We start from the raw sequence: 26,311 nt of genomic DNA on the forward strand, positions 1-26,311 counted from the left end.
CTGGTGTCCAGGCTGAGGAGAGGCCCAGCTCAAATAGAGCAAGTGGCAGAGGGTTGGAATGTGCTAACGAGAGAGAGAAAGGTGGGAGGAAATGGCGGGGGGGGGGGGAGGTGACAGCCAGGAGCCCTCTGAGGAGGGCAGCTTCCTGGACTCAGATGAGAGCTGCACATGGGCCAGGCAGCCTAACTTACCTCCTCCTTGCAGCCCCCCTGGCCAAAAAGCTAACAGCTGTCAATAGAGAGGAAGGGAACCTGTTTGGCCTGTGAACTCCCCTGTTGCATTCACGTGGCCCATCACAAGAGATCGGTGACTCAATGCTCAGTAACTGGCCGGAAACGGGTTGAGCCCCCCGCACTTCCCAAGCAGTGGGCGCACACCCAGTGGGTGAGTACAGGCCTGGTTTATAACATTCCTATGGGCAAAGCTCCTGTCCACCAGCAATGAGCCCAGGCCAGTCACGAGACCACAGCAGCTGCCTGGGGACTCGACTGCCCCACCTGCACCCAGCGCCCAGCTCTGTTGCAGAGCAGGCCCAGGGCACTGGTGTTGGACCTGCTAGCCCTCGTGCCATCCACGTTGGAGGAGCCGGGCCACCCTGGTGGGATGGGGTGGGAGTGCAGGATGAGCTCACGGCCGGCTCTCGGGAGGCTGTGCTCTCAGTCAGTGATACAGCACCAAAGGCCTGCTCGCGTAGGAGACGTTGTCCTTCAGGAGGGGGGACCCCACGGCCATGCGCACCTTGTTCCAGCGGTGGCCTTTGTTGTAGATGGGCTTGACGGAGCGGGGAGACCAGCGGGTGAGGTACCTGTGGAGCGAGGACGAGAGGTGGCTGTGGGACTGTGGGCATGGCCTCCTCAGGCCCAAGCCGTGCTTGGCCAACCAAACCCTTTCAGCAGTTTTCCTTTCTTGAGAAGGGCTTTTCCTGGGAGCAACTGCTGAATATGCTGTAAACAGATGGGCTGGGCTCCTGCTGCCGCAGGTGTGTGTGGCCAGGGTCAGGCAGTACAAGGCCACACGCTTCCTGGATCTTTATGAGTCGTCAGTGTTTGTGTGTATTTGCTGGGGGAGGAGGTGAAGGAAGAGGCTGCTCAGAGAGCAGATCATTCCTCTGTGGCCCAGTCACGGGGAGAGGAGAGGCTGATGTAGGGCCTGGAGGAATCCTTCCCTCTCCCCCACTTGGCTCACTCTGCCACCCCAGCCTTCAGGGAACAAGCCTAGGCAGCCATAACTCGTAGAGGATCCCTGCCCCTCACCCAACCCATGATGGGGGCCAGGAAGGTTCTTGTAAGTAGGAGGGGGTGGGGTGGGGAAAGATGGCTGCCACCCATAGTCCTTTTGCCTCCTTTGGGGATGGCAGGCAGCAGGGCCCTGATAGTTCCCGGAAAAGTGGCTCATGCCGGCTGGGACTGGGGTTTACTCCGTCCAGAACGAAACTTGAATCCTGTCCAGAGAGGCCCACCCTTCGTCCTGAAAGCTCAGCCATGGCAAAGGCCAGGATCCTCCCCTGCTTCCACACTAGGTTAGGGCTCAACCCAGCCGCCTCTAGAGACCCTCAAATGAGAGGTTTTAATTAAAAAAATTAATAACCATGGCTGAAAATTTTTAGCTAAGAGTGAAAAAATGACTGCTGATTTATACATTTCAACTGAGCTCCCCTGGACCTGTGTCTTCTGCTCTGAGCTTTGAGAGGAAGTAAAAGCTGTGCGTGGTATTGGCCTCCATGCCACGTGCGAGGTGGGCCAGCAGGAGAGGGCTTCCCCATGTCCACTGTGGCTGTCAGTGCCCCAGCAGGGAGGCCTCTGTGCAGTAGGCTGGCCCCAGGGATGCCTTTGGTGGTGCTGGGACCTGGCAGGCTCCTGTGCTGGCATTTCCCAGGCTTCAGAAGGGTGGGTGAAGAGGTGGGGTGTGGGAGCAGCCTCCCCCAAAGGGTTGCTCCTTGGGTTTGAAGACCCCAGATCCCAAGGCTCACCAGGCTCTCCACAGTTGCTGCCCTAAAGGCTCCCTGCCCCTCCCACCCTGGAGAGACCCCAGGGAAGCTGGGATTCAGCTGGCCCTGGGCCTGATGCCTGTGCCACAAGGAGCAGCCAGCTGGCAGGGGAGGGGGCTGAGGGCCTCCGGACGGCTCTCTGGGAACACTCCAGCTCTAAGAAGAACCAAGGCTCCTTCCTCCTACCTCTCCTGAAGGAGTGGGGAAGGAGGACGCATGGCTCCCCGGGGCCCGGCCGGTGCATGGCAGCTCAAGGACCTCTGGATGGAATCATAAAGTCCCTTGTAAGGAAACAGCCTCCCATGTAGCCAGGACTCCCTCTCCTCCCCAGGGTGGCCTTTGCAACCCAAGAGCCCCCACGCATCATCAATCCGGTGTCACGTTAAAGGACACCGGATATATGGGAGGGAGCCTGGCTTTGCTTCAAAGGCCTGAGGGAAGGATGGATTGTGTCCTTAGGCCTGCTGCTTGTCTCTTAACGAGTCAGGGTAGGGGTAGGCTCAACCCCCAAAAGGTCCACAGCACATTTGGGAAAGACAGGAAGAGGTTAATATGTCCCGTTCCTCCGGGGCTGCTGGCGGATGGCCCAGCTAGCAGTGTGGGAGGTGCAGGTGGAGATGGGCAAGGGGCCAGGGTGTTGGCGAGGCGTCAGTGAAGACCCAGCTCTGGCCCTGCACCCCCAGCCCAGCAATCCATGGCTAGTATCTGCCTGGCCTCTCATCCTCCATGCCTGGGTTCTGTTGGGGATCAGCCTAGGAGATTTGCTGGGGGTGGGGTATCTTGCTTTGCTTTAACCACAGAGTGCAATTCCAGTGGCAGCGGGACAGGCTGAAGGCAGGGGGTTTATTGATACGATACGGGAGAACAAGAAGAAATACCAACATCGATTTTACAAACCTGGATCTACTCTCAACAAGGGGGTATTATAGTTCTAGGAGTATGTGAGTGTGGTAATGTCAGAGACAGCTGTTTAAGTGTTAGACAGGAATCTATTTCTACACCAGAGGGGGCCACCCTGCTTAGGCTGGAAGGCAGACTGACTGATTCTAGGACCTAGGGGACTTCCTCTCCTCCTCTATAAAACCTCAGGACCTCATGGGATACCATGTGCAGCTGTGCAGGTCGTTAACTGCACAACTCTAGGGAGCACCATTCACAATCTAGTCTACCTGGATGCTGCCTTAAAGTTTTGCAGTGTACGATTTGCGCAGCTATGTACAGTGGCCCTGCCCCAGACAGCCTTCCCATTTCTATTTCTAAGGCCTCATTTTGCCCTTTAATAACCCCAGTGCTATTACTGAAAGTTTGCAGAAGTGCTCTGACATTCCCATAGCAACTCAGTATGATGTCATAAACAGAAGATTAGCACATTCTAATGCCCAACGAACGACCTTCTTACCCCTGTGCTAAGTGCCCTACTGGGGAAGGACAAGGAAAGAGGCTGAGGCCGGCAGGGGAGGGTAACAGAAGCGTACACAGTGGTCGGACTGATGGGGTGGGTGCTTAGGCTGGAAGGGATGGAATGCTCCAGCTTTCCTGAACTGTGGAACGAGCTCCAGGAGAGAGCCTCCCCAGCCCAGGTTACCTGCTTACCTGTTGAGTCGGGGTTTGCTCTGTGGAACAAATCCTTCTGGAAGCTTAGGCCTGTGATTTGGGAGCAGACCTGAGTGGAGAGAAAAGCATTTAAGGGGATGGTCTCTGCAGCTCCCTGTGTAGCTCTTGGGGGCTGGAGGGAAAGCCCAAGGGGGTGGGAGGTTGGCACTAGGGGGTAAGTATAATGAAGCCTCTGAATACCCATTGCCTTTTCAGGAGGGGCTGGAACATGGGGCAGCTGGAGGGTGGAAATGGTGCCCACAGCCCGCTTCTGCCCCCCTTAGCCCAAGGTGCTTTCTACCTGCTCGGTGGGCCATCTTCACACACTCCTCAATCTTGCGGTGCTCTTCCTGGCACAGGCCCGTGACCGTTCGGGGCAGCATGCCCCCGTGTGGCCGGATGAACTGACTGAGCAGCAGAACATCCTAGTGGAAACGGAAAACAGGAGATGAGGGTGCTCTGGACAGGCACTTGCTGCTGGGGAGCCAGGGCTGAGTGGCCTCCAGGGGAGGCTGCTGTACCCTGGCACTGCCAGAGGCTGAGGCTCCCCCGGAACAGACCTGAGGCCACTCCCTCCCCACAGAGCTCTGCACGCGGGCCTACTATCTCCACCCTAACAAAGGTTCAATCCCAACTTAGCAAGATTTCCTGACCCCATTACCAACCCCAAGAGTCCTCTCAGCTCCTCCATGAGATAAATCTTCCGATAGACTAGGTTAGAGAACAGGAACTCTTCAAGAAGGTTAACAAGCTTTCATGCATCCACGGTATCTTTCCTGGTGATGAAAGGTGTGTTCTCCTCCTTGGGTGGGGTAGGGGGTATGTCATGTACTTCTGCACAACAGGGAAAACCTGTACCATTTCCGCCCCCAGAGTCTACATGCCACAGCCCAGAAGACCCACAGAGAGCCCCTCAACCTTGTGCCATGCCCTCTGAAGCCCCAGGCAGCAACGAGCTGAGGATGGGGCCAGGTTGCAAGGTTAAATCCCACATCTTCTAAGCCCCCTGTGACCAGATGTAAATGGATTCTTGGGCTTCCTTTGAACCATCAGACTGCTTTGGATGAGTCAAGGAGAGAGTCAAGAATTAAGAATCAGAATCAAGAGAGACCACGTCCCCTCCCAACTCTCACAGCATGGCTGAGAGGGTTAAAGGAAAGTCGCCCACCTGACCCGGAGGGGCCTGGCATGCCTGTCTCCATGGTCCTGGTCCTCAAACTGACTCGCTGCCCTGGCAGGTACCTCGCTGTATAGCGGCAGGTTTGTTTTAATCACTGGAAAGCTCCCGGGGGACCCAGGCCCCCAAATGCCACCCCTGTAATCTCCAGAATCTGATGAAAAGAACTTGGATTGGATTATCCAGGGATAATACACTGGTCTCACAGCCCCAGTGCCCCCACTGCAGGCTGCCAAGAAGGCTGACAGCTTTGTGCAGCTGTGGCACAAAGCTGTGGCAGTGCCCTGAGTGGAAAGGGGTAAAAGGAAAACAACTTCTTCAGCCTTTACCTTGGAGGGGACTGGATTTCTTCTGCTTGATAAACAGAGCCAAGTCCATTTCCTGAAAATGGCTCGTAGGAAGAGTGCCCCACGGTGATCAGGCAGGTGTAGGGTTCACCTCTCTACTCACAGCTGGGATTCTAAGTATGGCCAGGACCCCACTAACTTCCATGTCACAAGAAGCTGAGAGCAGTGCCCCATGGCCTGCAAGTTCCCTGTTACTCCAGGTGGCCATCAGCGGAAGGGCCGGGACAGGTCAAAAGAATACCCCCACCCCCACCCCGGGGTAGCCTGAAGCCAAGGCTCCCAGCCCAGGAGATTAGTTGGGTCATTCTGTTCAGATCCCGTGGACATGTGGCCTCTCCTGCTCTGACCACCTGACCGGGATCTCTGCCCTTAGTCATCCCATTCCACAGAGGGGCATAGGGACAACCTGCAGGTCAAACTGGCCCAGAGTCCGAATCACCTGAAACCTAAAAACAGGGTTGCTTAATGTCACCAATAGAATGCTAAAGGACAAGTATGGATTTCTCCAGGGCTGCGTCCTTTCCCCCAGGCCCGCCCCATCTCTAGACATGATACAGAGTAGTAGCTGGGATCGTAGGCTCTGCCTGGGTTTTGTAGCCCCAGAGTGTGCATCCCAGCTCTGATACTTACTAGCTGGGTGGGTGATCTGAGGCAAGTTCATTAACTTGTTCATTAACAAGTTCATGCCTCAAATTTCCTCATCTGTAAAACAAGGATGAAAATAGTACCTACTTCACAGGGATATTGTGAAAACTAAGTGAATTATGCCCCATAGGTGCTTACACACAGAGCAGCACCCCGTGCAACTCACCTATTGTTGTTCACTCTTGTCATCTCTCTGTGAAACAATAGCTCTAGGAGACCTACAGCAAACAGGGGTCTCTGTAGCTCCAATATGGAAAGAGAATGATGTATCCCCAGATCACAGTAAGGACTCTCCAGAGATGTCCTCATTATAAAAGGAGGAAAGCCAAGCTCAGATTTTGATTCCACCCCCCTGGGAACATAGCCCTACGAGACTGGGCTCCAGGGCCCTGGTGGTCTGAATCGACCGCAACCAGACCATGAACTAAGTCAGCGACTCTCCACCCTCGCTGCACATTAGAATCATCTGGGGAGCTTTAAAATATAATGACGGCTGGGCTCCACCCCAGGCCAACAGAATCATCTGGAGGTGGAGCCTGAGCATTTTTAAAACTGGACAAAATGCTTCTGTCTTGGTGGTTCCATGAGATGCTGCTTAAGCCCACAGGGAACATGAGCTCCAAGACGCGCAGACACGTGTGTCTGTGCCCAGACTCACCTCGTAGTTATACTTGTGTTTCAGGTTCCAGCGGCAGATGGGGCACTGGCCGGAGGGGTTGGGGGGATTTGGACTTTCCTTGGGAGTCCCTGTGATTCGGCCTTCAATCTAGAAGGCAGAGAAAGAGAGCCTGTGAGGGAGAGGGCTGTGCAGAGCCTCTCATCCTCAAACAACCCCCCGAGTGGTAGGAGTGCTGGTGAGACTTCATCTCTGGGGGCCTCAGGCAAGTAGCTAACGGGTCTCTCCGCCCGAATTGTGGTGCTGATTCCATAGCTGCTGGACAATGGACCTTGGAGTAGCCACAGAGATGGGTCTGATGGTCTGCAAGGGTAGTAGAAACTGAACTTAATGCTGGTGGCAAGAGGGAGGGGTTTGCTCTATCAGCTGAATGCTATCTTTCCTTCCTCAAAAAGACAAAAACTCCAGAACATTATGCTTCCCTCTCACTCCTTTGGGAAAAAGTAATAAATGCACATGGTAGAAAGTTTCAAACTGTGCAGGGATGTGGAGTCGAAAGGAAGTCACCCTCCCATCCTGCATGTCCTTCTCAGAGGAAATTGCAGTTTCCAGTTTTATGTGACAGAGGTAAGTTTTTGCCAGTGGTTCTCAACCAGGCAGGGTTGCCTAAAAACAGGGTCCAGGGGACACTGGACAATGTCTGAGGCATTTCTGATCATCCCCACCGGGGGATGGAGTGCTACTGGCCTCTAGCAGGGAAGGTGCTCACCACCCTACATGCACAGGACAGCCCTCACTCACAACACAGAACCAGCCAGTCTAAAACGCCAGCAGCGCCAGGCTGAGAAAGCTGGTCTAGGCCTATACAAGCAGACAACTGTGTGCGCTCTCCTCCTCCCCCCTCTCTCTAAAAACACAGAGGGGAGGATACATTCCCCTGCCCTCCTCCTCTTATCACTTTGGATTCCACCTTTCAAACCGTGCTGAGGCCACATGTGAAGTGACCTCCTCCATGGCTGCTGTATCCTGTGACACAGCCTTGGAATTACTAAGCTCAATAAACCAATGATCTGGGCATCAGCTCCAATTGCAAGAAGGGGAGTTTAGAAAGCCTTGCTGATTGAGGCCACAGATTGTGTGATGTTGGGACAGGTCTGAGAAACTCTGGGAGGGAAGCAACACTGTCTCCCAGGGAAGAACTGGCAGAAGGCAAAGGGGGCCAGAAGCAAGGCTTGGCCGTGCAGGGTGCTGTTACTACCCTTCTGCCAAGGCCACCACAGCTGTGCCAGAAAGGGGAAAGTGCACTAGGGAAAATGTGCAGGTACATGGAAGGACTTGGGAGGGGGTCAAGGTGGGCCTGGTGGGGGAGAGCTAACACTTATTGACTCCCCACTATAGGCCTGGCTCTGTGCTAATAATGGTCCACATGTATCATCTCATTTAACCCCACAACCTAGTGAGGGCGGAATCATGATCTTATTTTACTGATGAAGAAAGTGAGACCCTGGAGAGTAATACCCAAAGTCAGCCATGGCAGCGCCTCTCCAGGCATGGCTGGGTTACCTCCCCCAAGGGCTCTCATGGGGCCACATACGTCTGTGTTCATTCCACAAATAGCAAATTCATGCCCCACCGGAAAAACACTCTTCACACTCAAAAGCCAGACGTGCTTCTCTCCACCAGCATGGAGTTTAAAGGGTGAATACTTGCTTTGGCTTTAGATAAGGGAACCAAAAAAGGTGCCCTAAGGGAATGGGATCCCCCTAGAAAGAACTGTTTTGGGGCTAAGCAGTGAAAAGGCTGAGGGCGTGTTCTGGGGAAGACCCAAAGACGGAACCCTAAGGCTTGTCCTGGGGATAAGAAGGCCTTAGGGAGGACTGGTCTTGACTGGCCGCCAGAGGGTTAAATCCCTGCTTGACATGGAAGCTACAGAGGCTTCTGGGAACTCGGTGGAGTGGTTGAGGATTTCTTGGAGGCGTGGAAGGCCATGTGAAAACAACGTTGTCTTTTAGGGATTATAGGATAATCTAGGCCCCATGACTCCCAGAGGAAGGGAGGTGAGATGGGCCCAGTGAGGGAGGCGGGGAGTAGGTGGGTGAAGAACTGTGCTAGCTTTCTCACCAACAGAGAAGACAGGGTGCCAGCTATAAGCCCAGGGCCCAGAGAGTGTCACCTTCTAACTACATCACTGAAGGAGTAGTAGCTTAGTCATTCTAGGCAGAAAAGAAAGATCCAGGCTCCTCGCCCGGGGTCTACTCTCTCTAGTCTTGTCATTACCTTAGTTTTCCCCTTTGGAAAACTGACTTATCACCCGCCAAAGAACATATTAGCAAATACCTATGAGCTCTTGTCATACAAAGGGCCACTTTAATCAAGTAACAGATGTCTTAGTCCAGGCACAGCAACTGTTCCTGATTAACCACACTCTCACACGCAGGTTGAAAATAGTAGACTGTGGGATTTATGGTCACAGAGGGAGCAGATCCTGAAGCCAGGAGTCCAGCTGGGGCCTCCCACCCTCCCTCAGAGGAGCAGCCAGGCAGCTCTAAGCATTAAAGATGTTAGAAGTGGCCAACTCGACGATACTTACTATAGTTGTCTTCCCTGCTTGGATCTCCACCACTACAGAGATAAAGGGGAAAAACTAGGTCAGCCATTTAATAAGGAACAGGGAGTTTCAAGTAACAGCTCAAACTTTACACATGGAGAAAAACGGAGCCCTCTCTCTGCACTCTCCCACAGCCCTGACCTGGAAAAGGAAGTGTGCAGGGTTCACCTCCCAGTGCCAAGGCTCTGTGCCCTGGAGGATGGGCGGGGGCAAGCCCAGATGCCCACATCATATCATCTGTCTGGGATTAAGGGTCTCCACACTGTTTCTGCCTTTCTAAGCTGAGATTAATCTTGGTTCCATCCAAGGTACTTGGCAAGACCTTGCCCTACTGTGGCTAGCAACAATGGCCTAAGAGTTGAGGGTTGAAGGTGGGGGGTGGGAAGTGGGCAGAAGCCGCTAAAAGACCTTCAAAAATACCCATCGCATATGTTCTTTCATGAGGAGAACCCAGACAAATATGGTTCCTGACCTTGACGAGTTTGCAATCTAAGATACAGCACTGAGCTAACACTGCTCCAGGGGTCCCACGGTGGCTAGGTAATGAGACCACTTCACTCCTAAAACATCCTGAGAGCCTTGTGTATGAGCTGTACAAGGGCAGCTGTGCGAGTCAAATCCTCTCCCTGCAGGGGTGCATTCTGTTATCCACACCGGAGAGGGGTGATGGGAGAGGTGGGAATGAGGGGCCTGCAGATATGGGGTCCAGGCAGAGAGGGCTGCAGTTCCGCACTGAGAGGGCCTCCCTCAGCTCTTCGCTGAGGCAGTCAGAAGAGAACCCGAGGGCAAGACAATTAAGCCGCACGCACACAGGCACGCAAGCCAGGCTGTACATATTTCCTCTTACTTAACCAGGATGCAGAAAGACAACTTCAACAATATCCAAAGGAAGAACCAAGCTAATAACCCACATTCGGCAAACAGAATCAAATAGAAAGTTCTTGGAGATTCTCCTTGGTCTCCCAGTTTCTTTAGAGAAAGAAGCCATGGCTTTTAGCATAGGAACTGGCATACCGCAGATGCTCCATAAAGGCTAGGGAGCAAAATACTTCTCATAACGCCCTTCTGACTGCTAACTACTGTAACAGAAAACATGAGTGCACATACTAGGCTGCAAACTGTCTCCCCAAATAGTAAAACCATATTTTAACAGTAGCTTGGCTACCACAATCCGTTCTACTCAGCCCTAGCCAGATTAGAAAGAGCCTAAGGTTAACTTTGTGAATCTAATGAAAGTTACGGACCTTGCCGTGGAAACGCTTCCGTAAGTGTACACACAATTAGACATGGATTACAGGAAGCTCACACACCCCTACAGCTACGCACCTAAATGGTAATACTGGTTTTCCCTCAGGGATGGGAGGAGGTGATTTTCTGAAGTTTCTAAAATAAACATGGACTGCCTTTGCAATAAAAAATAAACAGTAAAAAGAACGAAAATGTCTAAGAAAAAAAGTGAGGCAATTCTAACCCACCCACCCGGAAGCCCACAGCAGCATCTGTGATCACTGAGCTTTGTGACTGACACCAAACTGGACACAGATTGCCTGGAATTGTCCCCCGTTTGTTTTCTGGGCAAGGCCATTCATAAAGACTCATTACTTCAACCAACCAACCTGAGAGCCTCTCAACTTCAACTCCACACACACAAAGGAGTAACAATGGCCAGAAAGGCCCTGAGGCTTTCTCCAGAGAACACTGTATACTAATCAATTCAAAGACAAACTAGGTTTCTCTCCCTAAGAGAAAATGTGTCACTGCACAGATCAACTTGTTTCGAAGAGAGACCAGCCTAAATGGGATGTGGGTGAGACTCAAACTGGTACTCAGTCTGGCGGCCAGCACAGCTGCAGGGAGATGGTCACTGCACTGTGTCAGCTACAAAAGTAGGGAGGCAGAAGGACGCAGCCCTAGCCCAGCAGGCACCCCGGAAACTTTGCAAATTTGCAAAAACCAAGTTGGAAGAGGGACGGAGGGTGACCCAATCTGAGCAACAACAGGTGGGGGGCGAGTTTTTAAGAATCCGGATAGGAAACAAAAGGAAAGACCCACTCTGGTACCACTCAAGTCAGCGTGTGAACAGTGCCCTGAAACGAAGCGGACAAACATGCTTCCCCTCTAGGTGGAGGCACTTGGGTCCTAACCATCAAGTAAACAAGTCTAGCAAAACACACATCACTCCCGGCAAAGAACCAAACCCTGAAGTCATTCCACTGGCCCCTGGAAGAGAGATAAAAGCCCGTAGCAAGCTCCACTGTTAATGAGCTCCCCACACAGCAACTCTGAGCCAGTGAATCATCTCACTATAAGTCAGTGGGTAAAACAATAGGCAGATGCTTATCTAATAGAGACAATTCGTCAAATGAGAAGGAATGACTGGAGAACTCATACAGGACAGACATTGGTCAGGGCGGTGTCTCAGTGCAGGGGCAGAGGGCCCACCGAAGCCTGAAGAGGCCCTAGGAGATTTCAAGTCTCTGAAAATAGGAGTTAGGAATCAAAATAGTATTGCTTTTCAGCATGCATACAAAAACATGTCAAAACCAAACCAAACCTGATATCCATTTGTTCCTGGCCTCCTCTCCATTCAACAGAAGTGGGGGTGGCTAAGAAAAGCTGGACTAAAAAACTGTTAGTCACTAACTGAAAACTTGTTTAGGAAAAGATGGAATTGCTCTTGTGTTCCGAGATATGGCTGTATCAAGTAAACTAAGGAAAGATACAAAGCAGTTTCCTAAACTAGAATTACGGGCCAAAATCTTCTAAGATAGGCACTTCTCATACACTTCAAATAATCTGTGCCACAGGAGGCAACACATCTGCTGAGTACCCATGGAGTGTGCAGCCGGGCTCCACCCACTGTGGAGCGCTCCAGCCTACTAGGAGACACAGCCTTTGCCCTAGAGGAGAAAAGAGAACTAAACCAAGCAAGGGAATCTCACTCTAACAAAGTCCATGCCTCGTAAAGAGGTCCTTTGAGTACTTCAGTAAATACTCACCTAGGATGGAGTCCAAGATAACTGAAGTGTGTCTAGAGCAAACAGCATCGAGGTGAGATTGCAGTGAACGCAAAAAGATCTCAATGGCCACATAAACACAGACACAGTGAACTGCAGCGGGATAAAGACCCAGCTGTTTAGTAAAGGAGGAAGTGAGGAGAGCGGAATGACGAGGAGTAGAGGGCACTGCTGCAGGAAGTGCCCAGAGACCAAAGTCCTTCTTGGAAAGGATCCATGGAAACCAAGCCCCAAGTAGAGTATGAAGGGACGGAGTAACCGAATGGCAAGGTGGCTAAACGGCAGCACCAACGATCTTATGTAGGGTCAGGGAGTAGAGCGCATGTTTGGGAAGTATGGCCATTGACTACTTTTCTCAAACTCCTTCCTTGCTCAAGCTCTGCTCCCTTCTGTTCATCTTTAATTCTGCCACTAAAGTTTTCTGATTCTCTCATCACCTACCCCTTCCTTTTCCCTTGGACCTCTGAGGGAATGTCCCTCTGCACTATCCTTCAAGTGAGGAGTCTTACTGCTACATAAAAACCTCCTTCCACTAGCAGGTTACTCTGGACTACGTCTTTTTTTAAAATATTTATTTGGTTGCACTGGGTCTTAGTTGCAGCAGGGGGGCTCCTTAGTTGCGGCTCGCCAGCTCCTTAGCTGTGGCACGTGGGCTCCTTAGTTGTGGCACGTGGGCTCCTTAGTTGTGGCACGTGGGCTCCTTAGTTGTGGCATGTGAACTCTTGGTTGCAGCATGCATGTGAGATCTAGTTCCCTGGCCAGGGATCGAACTCGGGCCCCCTGCACTTGGAACAGTCCTAACCACTGCACCACCAGGGAAGTCCCTGGACTATGTCTTTTGAATTCTTTAAAGGCCCCAATTTGCTCACTCCTCTCTCAAAACTTTTACCTATAAGGATGCCCATCCTGCCAGGCATATCCTTGTCTGAAATGCTAAGTCCTCCAGAAAGCTCCCTTAGGAAAAGATGAAGAAAGTTCCCTTCAGCCCTTAGTCCTTTTCAACACACTCTGCTCTGAGGGTCTGATAGATCATTACTGTTAATTCAGATAGTCATATGTGTTTATTTTTCTTGTTTTAAATGCATTCCTTCACAAGGGCTCTAAGAGTGACAAGGTAGGAACAAGGTCTAACCTTTGCTACGTCTGACAGTGTCAATCATGAAACTAAATGGTCTCCAGCAAGTTAACTGACAAGAGCTTTCAGGGAAGGGAGGGAACCATGCAGAAGCCCTGCTAATGGAATACCAAGGTGATGTTATTGGAGGGAAAAGTGCTGGCTGTTCTTCCAACTCTACTACTTACTAGCTGTGTGATATTGGGCAGCTACCCAACACCTCTGGACCGGATTTCCTCATTTGTAAAAATGCCTGTAATATTCACCTTTAAGGATTGTTGGGAAGACTGAATAAGTGTACGTGGGGAACCTAGCACAGTGTTTGCAGCAGGCACTTAGTAAACCACAACTTCCATTTTCTGGTCTTCCTTTAGTCTTGCTTCTTCTGTAATTATCTTTTTTGGTTTTGTGTGTCCCTCTGTCAAACTTTAGACCAGGCTTTCTCAACAGCAGCAGGATCAGTATTTCAGGCCAGGTGGTTCTTTGTTGTGGAGGGCTACCCTGTGCACTGGAAGATGCTTAGCAGCATCCCTGGCTTCTACCCACCACATGCCGCGAACACCAGCTGTGACAACCAGAAATGTCTCTGGACATTGCCAAATGTTCCCTGAGGGACAAAACTGCCCCCAATTGAGAATCACTGCTTCAGACAGAGAGATGCTATAGGCAGGAGGAGTGGTGCTGAGTGCCCATGAACTCTGACTAAAATTAAGGAAGTACTATCTGATACTCTGAAAAGTAGAATGCTTGAATACTTTCAGCAAGACACTCACCTTCCTCTCCACGACTTTAAATTCTATGTGTACAATATTATTTGTGTGTCAAATATACCGGCTGGGACCAGTCAAAATTAGCTTTATGTGTAATTCTTTATGCCTTATACATAATGGATAGAATATCAAGTTTTTTTTGTTTTTTTGTTTTCATTTAAAGGCTTTGGAGATAGGTGGTTCTCAAGAAAAATATAAAATATGGTAATGCCTTCATGTAAGATCACATAAATTCAATTATTTAGCCTTTAGGTCTGACAGTAACACAGAGAAGTTAGCAGGTATTTATGGCAAGGAAGACTTCAAACACCCATCTCATCACACAGCCCAGCATTTCACAAACTCTCCAACTGAAAAATTCTAATCTCAAATATTCCTTTGTAAAAAATCAAAACTCTTCCGCTTGCTTATCCTCTGGGGACATAGCAAAAAACTGTTTTCAACTTTTGATTTCATAAAGGATAAGTAAATTGCAGCCGTTAGTGTTTGACACTTGGTAGACGCCCTCAAAAATGTTATGGGCGTATGCCTATTTTGCAGCATGGGAACAGATGAAACACCTTATCCAAGACACCTCTTTGTTGTCTTTCTTTATCAATGAATTAGTTTATCTAATGCTAACCAGGCAGTATCTGGATTTTGTTGTTCTTTCTAGCAAACGTTCCATCTTCCCTTCATAGCTAAAATTTTCAAACACATCTATTCATTTCTTCATGAACTATCTCTCTCATTTCCCCAAACTGGGTTCCTTGTATGCCACTCTATTGAAATTGCTGTTTGAAAGCTAAAAAAAGACACCTTTTCTGAGACGAATCCAATGCTCTCTTCATTAGGCTCTTCTTTTTGGACTTTTATGGTCCCCCTGGCAAAAATGATCACTATTTTCCTCTGGATTCTTCTCAGCTTTAGTTAAAGGATATGCTGGTCAATACTACACCAGATCTTAAAAACACACACACACAAAACCACTTCACTTCTATTGCACATCACTCATCCTTTCCTGCTTCCAGCAGTGCACAAATACTATGTCCTGATAGACCTCTTCACTCTCTGCCAGGTTCCATCCTTTTATGAGCCTGTTAAAGACACACCCCCTTCATGAAAACTTCCAATTCGGTTTGCTGTTGCCGGTAACCTAATCTCCCTGTACTTCCGCATGTAAATACCTAATACCTAACTTGCATTTATTGGAGTGTATCATATCATCTTATTAGAAACTAAATTCTCAGGAGAAGGGTTATATATTTTTTTTCTCCAGAATCCCTTAACAGCTTGAAGTACAGCACTTGGCCTTCAGTAAGCTCTCGGTGCAATACTAGAATCAGGCTGCTTTTCCCTACTTAAGATTAATGAAAAGCAAAACCACCATCCAGCATATGCCTCTGTTTCAACTGTTCAATGGTCTTTCCACCTTAGCTTCCACTTCTCAGACTAGCGGCCCAGGCAGAAAAAGCTGCCATCAGATTACAGCATTTTCACATGAGAAACTGGAAAGGGAGGCCCGGGGGAGGTTATCCAGATGTCCTTCCCCGATGGCGCAGGAATTCTTTAACGAAAGAGGCGGCGATTCGGCGAATACGGAACGGAGAATTAACACGCAGACCCTAACCAAAAACTTTCCTGAACCCTGGGACAGGTTTCTCTTCTGCCCCTGCTAACTAAGTAGGCTTTTCTCTCCGATCTCCATCCCCCTCCCCCGTCCCCACGCGTGAGGACAATCACGATGGGTGGGAGATCAAAGTAACAGCATCAGGGTCTGGAAGGGAACTGCAAGCACTCTCGGAGCCCAAGCATCTCCGGCGTTTCGGAACCGCCTGAAGGAAAGGGAGGGAGGGGAGCACGGGGGCAGAAGGAAGCAACCTTTGCTTCTCCTCTTCAACCCTGGGAGGTCACCAGGACCCAGGACTCACCTTCCCTGAACCCGCGAGCTGGAGGCCGGGCCCGGCTGGTCGCGGCCTGGCCTGCCAGGAGCCCTCTGAGCACCCGTCCGCAGCCAGACACCAGCACATTGAGGGCCACCATCTTGAAAACCAACGCTGACCTCTTGTGCACTTCCGCTTCCGGAACGGCGCGCGCGCAGCCGCAGTGGTGGGCCGGAAGCTTGCGTCCTGTGGGCCTCTAGCTGCGTTATTCTTGTCCGTTACTTCCATTTCCTCACCTCTCCCGCTTTGAGCAAAACGGTGCGGCGTTGTGTGAAGCCTGTGCTTTGTTCCGAGAGTCTAGGGAGATCTTTAGCTCCTGTCTGCCAGTCCTCGAAGTTCTCAAGGTCGCTTTCGTTCCCTGGCGGGCTTCTTCGGTAAAATCACATGCACTGCTCCTATTTCTTTAAAACTTTTTCTTCTCTTCAAGTGAGATGTGGATTTTCAGCTTCTTGAGGCTGGGCTTAAGTCTGTACCAGAGCAGTTGAAATGGTTAGAAACAGTGGTTCTGGAACATCAGGTATCCCGCAGACCTGGGATAGAGTTAATACCACCCCCACGCCACCCCCCACGCGTCTTTCATTCTCATAACTTGGCGCTTCCCTTTGGCCCCAGGGCCTTTGCTCAGCTATTTCCTCTGCCTGCTCTGTGGCTACTGGTAAACTTATTTCTCAGGGCTCAGCTCAAACTTCACTTCCACATTAGAGTCTTCCTTAACGTCCCTGTTACTTGTTCTCAGCACCAGATACCTCTCCATCTTAGTGCCCCACTCAACTGCAATTTTGCATCTGTTTGTGTAGTATGTGTCTCCTCACCAGACTGTAAGCTCCTTGACGGCAAGGACATTGTTTTTTCTGGTTGACTCTCATAGCTCCAGCATCCATTATGCGCTTGACACGTAATGAGTGCATTATATACTTGTTGAGTGAATGGGTAGAACCTATTTTATACCGTTTTTGTGAAGATGAGATGGGATAAAACATAAGTGCTCAATAAACATAATTTATTAATAGCACAGTTACTGAAATGGCCTTTGTGCTAGGTGCTCTTCATAAGTTTGATATACTTGGCTAATAAAGAAGCTTGTAGTACCAGAAAGAAAACACAGCTGCCCAGTTTTCTGTCTTTTGTATTTGCAGGGTGTATAGGATATTCCCCTAGAGCTACATAAGAAAGGAAAGCCATTCACAGCTCAATTCTTCCACATTGTGGTTAGGATATTCTTTTCCACACCGGAAGTGGGATTTTCTAGTTATCCTACTCTAATTCAAGGATGGGAAAATCAGGCTCATTAAATGGCAGAGCACATTCCCTGATGAAGGGGAGGGAAGGAGTCCATCTGACAGTTGGGACTGCCACGCTTGTGGACTAAGAGGATGCAGAGCAGCTGCTGCATGGGGAGCTTGAGTGGTGTCACCAGAGGTGAGGAGAGTGGGAGAAACGTGGCATTGGGTTTCCTTAAAACATCAAATTCAGCAAAAACAGGTCCTGGGAAGGGGAAACTTCCCAGGTCCTGGGAAGGGGAAACTTCCCAGGACCTGGGAAGGGGAAACCCAGAGAAAGGTCAATCTCGGTGAGTGAGATGGACACATGGATTAGGAGTGGAGCAGAGGGTTTTGGTGGTGTATAGGTCTAGGTGTTCTGGCCAGGATAAGGAAATTCTTGGCTGTTCTTGTAGCTTCTATATACTTTCCTTTTGTACAGTTGACCTTGAGCCCTTCCTGCTTGTGCCATACCCCTTGTTTCTTTACAAGTCCCCAACTTCTGGGGATGACTGGGATCACGGCAGTAACAGAGCCCCACCCGGGGTTTGTTTTGGACATAGTGAGCTAAAGTATTTGAGTGCTAACCCTCCCTTTGTTATCATATCCTAATTTAATATAATCAAATTTTATTTTAAAAAGCAACTTATATTTTCTACAATGACAAGTAACATGTGATCATAGTAAAAAAAATATGACAATAAAGAGAAAAGAAATATCCATAATCCATAGATAAGCATTCAGCAACATGAAATAATACTGTGCATATTCTTTGTTTTGTAATATCTTATTTTTCTGAATCCTTGCGTAATTAGCCCTTACATGAAAAAAGAACTCTCTGAGGCCAGATTTTGCTCAAGAGACTAGCCTTTACTTTTAAAAAAAAATTGTTATTGAAGAATAACCTATATAAGAAAGTATACACGTTATCAGTATACAACTTGATAAAATTTCACAAAGGGAACACATTACTCACACCAGCAAGTAGAACATTCCTAGCACACCAGAACACCCCCTGGTGTCCCCTTCCAGACACTACCCCCTCAAGGGTAATCATTATCCTGACTTTTAGCACTATAAATTACTTTTTCCTGCATTTGAATGTTATATAAACAGAATCTCATGTAGCATGTACTCTTTTCTGTCTGCTTTCATCTGCTCACTAACATCATGTTTGTGAGATTCACCCGTATTGTTACATATTGTTGTCATCATTCATTCTCATTGTCATATAATGTTCCATTGTGATTATACTACAATTTACTTATCCTTTCTTTTGTTGATAGGATTTAGATAATGTCCAGTTGGGACTGTTACAAATAGTGCTGTGATGTACATCTTCTACATGATTTTTGTGGAGACAAGAGCAAACTTCTCTTGGGACTATATCTAGGAGTGAAACCGTTCGGTTATAGGGTATGTATATACTCAGCTTAAGTAGATTCTGCCAAACAGTTTTCCATAGTAGTTGTACCAGTTCCCAGTGTTCCACATCCTTATCAATAATTGATATTTTTTGTGATTTTTCATCTTGGCCATTCTGATGAGTACATAGTAGGATCTCATTGTGTTTTTAATTTACATTTCTCTGATGCCTAAATGAGGATGAGTCACTTTTCATATGTTTATAAGCCATCTCGATCTCCTCTTTTGTAAAATGCCTTTTCAAGTTCTGACCCATTTTATATTGGGTTGTCTTTCTTATTGATTTGTAGAAGTTCTTTATATATTCTGGATACTTGTCCTTCATTGGATGTGTGTATGGCACATGTCATCTGCCTCTGTGTGGGTTGCCTTTTCATTCTTCTGTATTACAGTTGACCGTTGAACAACGTGGGGGTCAAGGCACTGATCTCCACGTAGTCAGAAATCTGAGTATAACTTGTAGTCAGCCCTCTGTATACAGGGTTCCCCCATATCCAAGGTTCTTTTGTATTCATGGTTCCACAATCGGGGAACCAACCAACCAGGGATCAAATGGTACTGTAGTATTTACTATTGAAAAACAATCTACATATGAATGGACCCGTGCAATTCAAGCCTGTGTCATTCAAGGGTCAACTGTATATTTTTCGATAAGCATTGTTTTTAATTTTAACATAGTGTAATTTATCAGGTTTCTTTCCTTTTTGGTTGGCTTGCTTGGTTTCTTATTTAAAGTTTTTTCCTTGTCAGGGTCATGAAGATGTTCTCCCCTGTTTTCTTCCAAAAACTTTATTGTTTAACTTTCACATTAGATCTGAACTCATCTGGAATTGTTTTATTATGTGGTCTGAGATTGGGATTAAGATTCATTTCTTCCCCCCATAGTGAAATTTAACTGACCCAGCATCATTTATTAAAAATGTCATACTTCCATGGGCTTCCCTGGTGGCACAGTGGTTGGGAGTCCGCCTGCCGATGCAGGGGACGCGGGTTCGTGCCCCGGTCCGGGAGGATCCCGCATGCTGTGGAGCGGCTGGGCCCATGGGCCATGGCTGCTGGGCCTGCGCATCCGGAGCCTGTGCTCCACGGCAGGAGAGGCCGCAGCGGTGAGAGGCCCGCGTACCACACAAAACAAAGACAAAAACAAAATGTCATACTTCCACCCATTGCATTTTATCTGGTATAGATCTATTTCTGGAATCTCTGTTTGATCTCGTTTTCTGTTCTTTAGCACTGTTTTTGTTTTTAATTAAAAAAATTTTGGCCGAGCCATGCAGCATGCAAGGTCTTAGTTCCCTGACCAGGGATCAAACCTGCACCCCCTGCAGTGGAAGCACGACATCCCCTTTAGCACTGTTTTAAATGGCTGTACACTATTTGATTGTCTGCAAGTGCCATAACTTACTTAACCAATCCCCAATTACTAGGCATTTAGGTTGCTTTTAATTCAAACATATTTTCTAAGACCTATCTTCCTACTCCAAAAACAGCATCTTTTCATTAGTGAGTCTTATATACCCCTGTCCCCAGTTGGGTATGTTGTGGTTTTTGTTGTTGTTGTATTTCCAAGTACAACTGTACTGTGGGATATAAGGGAGTGAGGGCCCTTCTCTGGGGGGCTGCAAAGTGGTAGTTGCCACCCAAAGGAGAGGTCTTTTCAGGAGCCAGAGTTTCTGGGGCTGTTGGCAGAGTCACTCTCATGCACGGGAAGAACTATTTCCAGCTGCAATAGTAATCCTGGGCCTTGAAGGGCAGCAGTGACACTGTGTGAACATGTACGAGAGAAGGGAGGCCGATGAACCATTCCTTATCCTGACACAATCTTCTGTCCACCTCCTCCTCCCAGGCCCCCCGCCCCCTTGTTTCCACCCCATTTTCCAAGGAAATCTTCCTTCTTTCCCCCACCCCTTGTCCTGGACCCTTGAGAGAACTCAAGTTGCAAGTAAACCGTCCTAATGAAGACGTTCAGGGAAACATTCATAACAGATGAACCCAGAAGTGTTCATTTAGCCAAGAAAAACTTAAACTCGCAGCAGAGATGATCTGGTCTAAGTGACTTGCTGCTGGCCAACAGGACAGCCGTCTCAGGTCAGAGCAAACGCAAGAGTTAGGAAGCCATGGGTGGATCAGCCTGTCTGTGGCTTCGGGGCTGAGGAAGTTCTGGTCCCAGCTGTGGGTGAGTGTGCTCTTCCAGCCTTCCTCCCACCTCACCCAGGAAGAGTGGGTCAGAGCCAAGAGCCACACAGATGTTCAGATGTTCTCTGTGAAGGAGCAGAGGCAGCAAAAAGGCACGGGAAGGAGAGAGCTGATGGGGTAGAGACAAGGGTGGGAGGGGGCTGCGGGAGAACTGGGAGAAAGGGCTGGCAGAGCCAGTGACAGTCCTGTTTGCTTTCTCCTAATTAATGTGGTTTCCTTACAACCCTCCTGCTGATTCCAGCTGGTCAACTCAAACCATAACAACACGTGGCCTGATGGCCGGGGCCAGGAGCTGAGGCTGGGCGCCTCCCAACAAGGGTCCGGTTTCCTCTGCCCCCGCTGCCCCTCCTCCCCAACTGGCTTTGTGCAGATGAGGGAAGGGACAGCACTTCAGTCAGGGTTGAGGTGACAGCCAGGGACTGCTGGCTTTGGGCTCGCCTGGCTGCTCACCTCGGTTTCCCATGACCTTTAAAAAAGGGGCAGTTTCCTGCTTGTTTGGGCTGCTGCCTCCAAACAGGTTTGAGTGGGGGTGGGTGAGGAGACCTTGACAAAGAACCCCTTGCTCAGCGGGGGCCTCTCTACCTACAGGTGTGCCCTGTTTGATGCAATGGGCCTGGAAACAATCAGGGTGTGTCCAGAGTCCTTGCTCATTCAGTGTTTTCCAGCAACTTTTTCAGTGTTGTTTCTTTTCCTCACCAGGACTTTACTCTGTCCAAATTACTCATCTTATCCCCTTATTTCTTCATTGATCCATTTCGACAGCAGGTTTCAATCGAGCAGCTACTATGTGCCTTTTGTGAACAAATGATTACATGTATCTGGGGAACACTCTCCAGGGTGTTGATAAAGAAACATTTTGTAAACTAGATGATTGGCCTGGGGTTTATTTGCTTTCTCTCCCCTCCCTGCTCTTCCCTTCGAACACTAAAAAAAAACAAAAAACAAACCACACATCAGGAAAAGTACATAAAGTTTAAATGTACCATATAACAGATTAATTGTAAAGCAAAACTGATTCATTTCTATGCTGGATCACTACGGCATGCTGCTGCCCTGATACGGATAAGGGGGGAAAATACAAAAGAGAAGTGGGATTGGTGAGAAGCAGCTTTAGGGGCCTTCAGCACCCCAGAACCTTTCTGGAAAGTGAGGCCAGAGGCAGGAGGCCCCAAACAAAACTGCCATTGGACAGAAAGCCTGCAGTGCCCTTTGTGTACACTCCCCAGGCCCAGGCCAAAAGCCTCTCCAAGTGAGTGCACCCTAGTCCAGACCCCCCAGTGCTTGGCTGGCATTTGCCTCACCCCAGCTTCACCCAGTGGTGGGGGCCAGTGAGACCCACTCCACTCAGTTTTCTCCCAAACCAAGCAAGCCCTGGTTGTGACTGGGCATTTCTGCAGAAGGCTGGATGACCTTTCGGAAAAGGCCTTCATGTCCCTGTCAGGCTGAGAAACTCATCAGATTTCTTTTTCCCAGCGCCTCAATTCAGTTATTGTATAAGGAGAAGGTTTTTAACCTTTTAGAACAGTTTGGAATTACTGGCACATTTTTGCTACTGGGTATAAAATGGCACCTAGGGAGATGCTGTCCCCTGCATGCACATGGGGACACCTACAAAAGCAAAAGGAAGGAGCTGCAGACTGAAAATCAGGCTCTGCTTTAACCAACGGGTGACCTGAAGTCAGATACTCACGCTCCCTGGGCCTCAGTTTCTCCATCTGTGAGGAGTTCTGTGTGGTTCTAGAATTCTGGTTCTGTGAACATTCCCATCCTTGTAACCTGGAATGGCAGAGTTCAGTCTTCAGCTCCCACCTCCCCACTCTGCTCTCTTTCAGAGTCTCAGCCACTCTTGCCCTTCAGCTTTCACCTTCAGGCTGATAAGAGCAGCATCCACAGCAGTGCTTCTTTGAGCTCCAGCCTCTGGCTCCGACTACCTACAGAAGTTTCTGTTTGGTTCTTCTGAAGGAGCTTAAGTATACACCATGTCTAAGTAAGGCCACCACCACCTTCCTGATAAATGCTCTCAGGGTTGTCTGTCTCCCTCTCACTTACAGAGTCACCATTGACTGCCCTCGTCCAATTTCCAAAGTTTTCGTAAGTTTCATGAATTTCAAAGTTATCTCATGATTTCCCCCTCTTCCTTATCATTTAAATTTCCACCATCTGCTAATACCTCAATTTGTCCATCGTCTTCAGTTTCCCCATCTCCAATCTACTCTACTGTCTCTGTCTGATTTTCCTAAACACCCCAATCACTTTCCTGCTCCATGGCATCTCATCGCCCACAGCTGGAGTCTGAATTTGCATTTTTAAGGAACTGGAAGACTAAAGTCTGAGAACTGCTGACTAAGGAGAATAAAGTCCCAACTCTGCGGCCTGACATGAGTGACGTGACATGCCTCCCACTACCCTTCCTACTCTTTTCCTCCCTCTTCTCCCGCACAGACTCTCAAAACCCACCCCTGCTCATTTTCCTTCCCTCCCTCCACCTCCATCATGTTCCTCTTCAGGGGTGCCCTCCCTCATCTCCTAGTCGGAATCCCCCACTTCTTTCAAGGCCTGGCCCACCCCTTACCTCCTTTGTCTCTTTCTGCATTCTCTCTCTCTCTTTCCTTCCTGCCACTTCAGTGCTTGTCTGCCTTCTATCTCTGGCTCCTTAGTTACATGCTATTCCACATTAGCCAGGACTCTGAATTGTGACAGTCATCCAGTTTGTAGAAGGACATTTGCTACCTTTTAGAACCAACCTAGGATGGGCAGGGTTCAGTGGGGCCTCGGGACACCTGGAGCCAGAGACTCAATCACCACCGGGCTCTTCCCCTCCTCCTCTTGTCTCTGTTTCTCTCTGCACTTTGCCTTTATTCCCTTGTTCTCTCCTCAGGAGGCTGCCAGCAGTTCCCAGCCTTGAGGCAGGGGCTGAGTCACTAAGATTGGCAGTCCCCAGTGGAACTTGATGGAGAAGCTGCAGGACAGGCAAAAAGAAGAGCAGTTTCCCCAAAGAAGGGAAGTACTGTTTCAAGAGAAAGGGAAAGTGCTGGACAGAAAAGCCAACAAATGGCCACCACTGTATTAGTTAGGGGTCATGTCAGCTCTTCATGGCAGAAAACTCCAAACAGCAGCGACTTCAATAAGACGGCAAAGGACTCTGAGACCCAAGCTCCTTTCAGCTGGTTGCTGTGCTATCTCTTAGTTCTAGATGATGGCTTGAGCTCCAGTCATTCTGCCCTTATGGTCTAGGGAAGAGAAAGGAGAAAGACACAAAGAATGGCCCTGGAACTCCCTGGTAATCCAATGTTTAAGACTCTGAGCTCTCACTGCCGAGGGCCCGGTTTCAATCCCTGGTTGGGGAACTAAGATGTCACAAGCTGCGCAGTGCGGCCAAAAATAAATAAATAGAAAAAGAAAATAGAATGGCCCAACCTGCCGTCCTTGAAAGCCGCCTTCTGGAAGTCTTACATGCTTTAGCTTATACCCCTGATATTGCCAGAACTGAGTTATATAGCTATCCCTAACTGAAAGGGCTTCTGGGAAATGTCTTAATTCTGGACAGCCATGTGCACAGCTAAGAATCAGAGGAGCTGTTACACACTAAGGAAGAAGGAAAGAATGGATGCTGGAGGACAGTAGATGTGCCATGACCCTAATCCATGAGGTGCTTTGAGGGGGCATTTCCCACTAATGGGGACATAGTGCTATCAAGGTGGCCTGCTCCGTTTGTGGACAGCCCAAACATGCCCCTCTGTGACTTATACCTGCTGGTCCTTGCTCTGCCCTCTGACCCTTTTCTACACCATGGTGTTTAAATGGTTGGAAGACAACACTGGCACCCAAGTCTTTGGTCTGATCATCCTTAACTTCTGTCTTTCTCTCATAAGTTCCAGGCCTCAGCACCCTGGTATGCAGCTGGGGCTGGTCAGTATCCTCCTTAAAATGTGATGCTGTAAGCTGGGCCCAGTGTCCCAGATGTTGTATGACCAGTACAGGATATAATATGGGCTCTTGGCACCCCCATTTCAACACCCTACGTCTGTTAAGGTCCCCAGATTGAGAGAGAATGTTCCTGGCCCAATGGGCTTGTCCTCTAACCTCACACTCATCCTGGTGCTAAAGAGCTCACACTCTGTAATCTGCTCCTCTTCCAGACTGACCCCAAAGCAGGACTTTACAAGCATCTATGCCAATTGCCATCTTGCTGTTGCGGGCCCTTCATTTAATATCTTGACTGTCAGCTGGTGGATCTGTTTTCCCTTCCGACTTCTGTGAGCATCAGGGACCATGCCCTCTTCATCTTCCATGTCCCCCATGCAGCTGTTTATTTTTTGTCTTCCTTTGGGTAAGCTTATTTCCCTAAGTAAGGTGCAAGATCTCTCAGAGCCATGGAAACCCACGCCCTGGATTCAGAGTATGTCACAGATTGGGTTCCTGAGAAGTAGACTCGGAGGCAGAGGTTAGCATGCAGTGGGTGTTCTAGGAGTGCTCCAGGATCAGAGTCTGCTAAAGGGAAGGAAGGGGGATCGGGAAGAGGGAGGGGTCAGGCTGCAGTAGGGCTCAGTGAGCTGCCGCAGCCTCTCACAGGGAGTTCTGTTGCTAGGATGATCCTTCAGGGTTGACTCAAGCAGGGACAGGAGGGTCAGATCTTTATATCCACATGACAATCAGCCATCGGATGTGGGCAGGTCACCCCCGCTTCAGCCAGGCAGTCTCCACAGGGGTTGGCAGCTCAGGCCTTTCTGCCTGCAGCACACTCAGCTACTGGAAGAATACGCCCTTTATTCCTGAAGTGGGGGTCTGCACAGTGCCTCGTGGAGTCTGCCACAGAGCGGAAGGCCTGGGGGCTCTAAGTTGCCACTAACCAGCTGGGTCGGCTGGGGCCAGTCCATTCACCTCACTGAGCCTCAGTTTCTCCTCTTGTACAAAATGATGTCTGGGGAGTCACCAGGTGCGATGGGCTGAGAGTGATCGGAGTTGGTAGGAGCTCTGTTCAAAGCCTGATCTGAATCCGGAGGCGATCCTCAGGTCCTCCCGTAAATCCCTGACCTTATCTTTGTTGCTGTGGACATTATCAGAGGGTCAGGGAATCACTTGGGTCCCAGGCCAGGGATGGGCATCTAGGTGAGAAGGGGGCTACTTTCAGGACCAGCTGGCAGGGGCCCCTGGGGAGCTCTACTATTTGGAATGGTTTTCCTCAGAGTCCTGGAGAGGACTGGTAGGGGGGTGGGCAAAAGCCACACAGTGGTTGTCAGAGACTGAATGTTTGTGTGCCCCCCACCCCACATGTGTGCCCTAACCCCCCAGTGTGATTGTATTAGGAGGACAGGCCTTTGGGAGCTGATTAGATTTAGATGAGTCCTGAGGGTGAAGCCCCAGCGATGGGATTGGTGGCCTTATAAGAAGAGGAGGAGACACCAGAGCTTCCTCCGTCTGCCTTGTGAGGCTACTGTGAGAACAGGACCATCTGCAACCAGGAGGTGGACCCTCACCAAGAACCAAATCTGTTGGCACCTGAATCTTGGACTGCCCAGCCTCCAGAGCCGTGAGAACTAAATGTCTGGTTTTTAAGCCAAACAGCAGTATACAGTATTTTGCCACAGCAACCCACACTGAGTAGCACAGTGGTAGTGGGGGGGGGGGGGCGACG

At 49.3% G+C, this 26,311-nt stretch overlaps 1 protein-coding gene across 1 annotated transcript; it reads right to left on the minus strand.

Annotated features, from left to right (window-relative positions):
* Positions 1 to 386: 386 nt before the first annotated feature.
* MRPS18A (mitochondrial ribosomal protein S18A) lies at positions 387 to 15,910 on the minus strand. Its single transcript, XM_065885753.1, has 6 exons — positions 15,785 to 15,910; positions 8,956 to 8,987; positions 6,408 to 6,515; positions 3,882 to 4,005; positions 3,581 to 3,650; positions 387 to 805 (listed from the first exon to the last, which is right to left on the minus strand). Exons 1-6 carry the CDS (start codon positions 15,894 to 15,896, stop codon positions 661 to 663), a joined length of 591 nt encoding a protein of 196 aa, XP_065741825.1. The 5' UTR covers positions 15,897 to 15,910; the 3' UTR covers positions 387 to 660.
* Between the last annotated feature and the right edge of the window lie 10,401 nt (positions 15,911 to 26,311).

This window comes from Phocoena phocoena, chromosome 10, assembly GCF_963924675.1.
Source record: "Phocoena phocoena chromosome 10, mPhoPho1.1, whole genome shotgun sequence".
Lineage (NCBI taxonomy): Eukaryota > Metazoa > Chordata > Mammalia > Artiodactyla > Phocoenidae > Phocoena > Phocoena phocoena.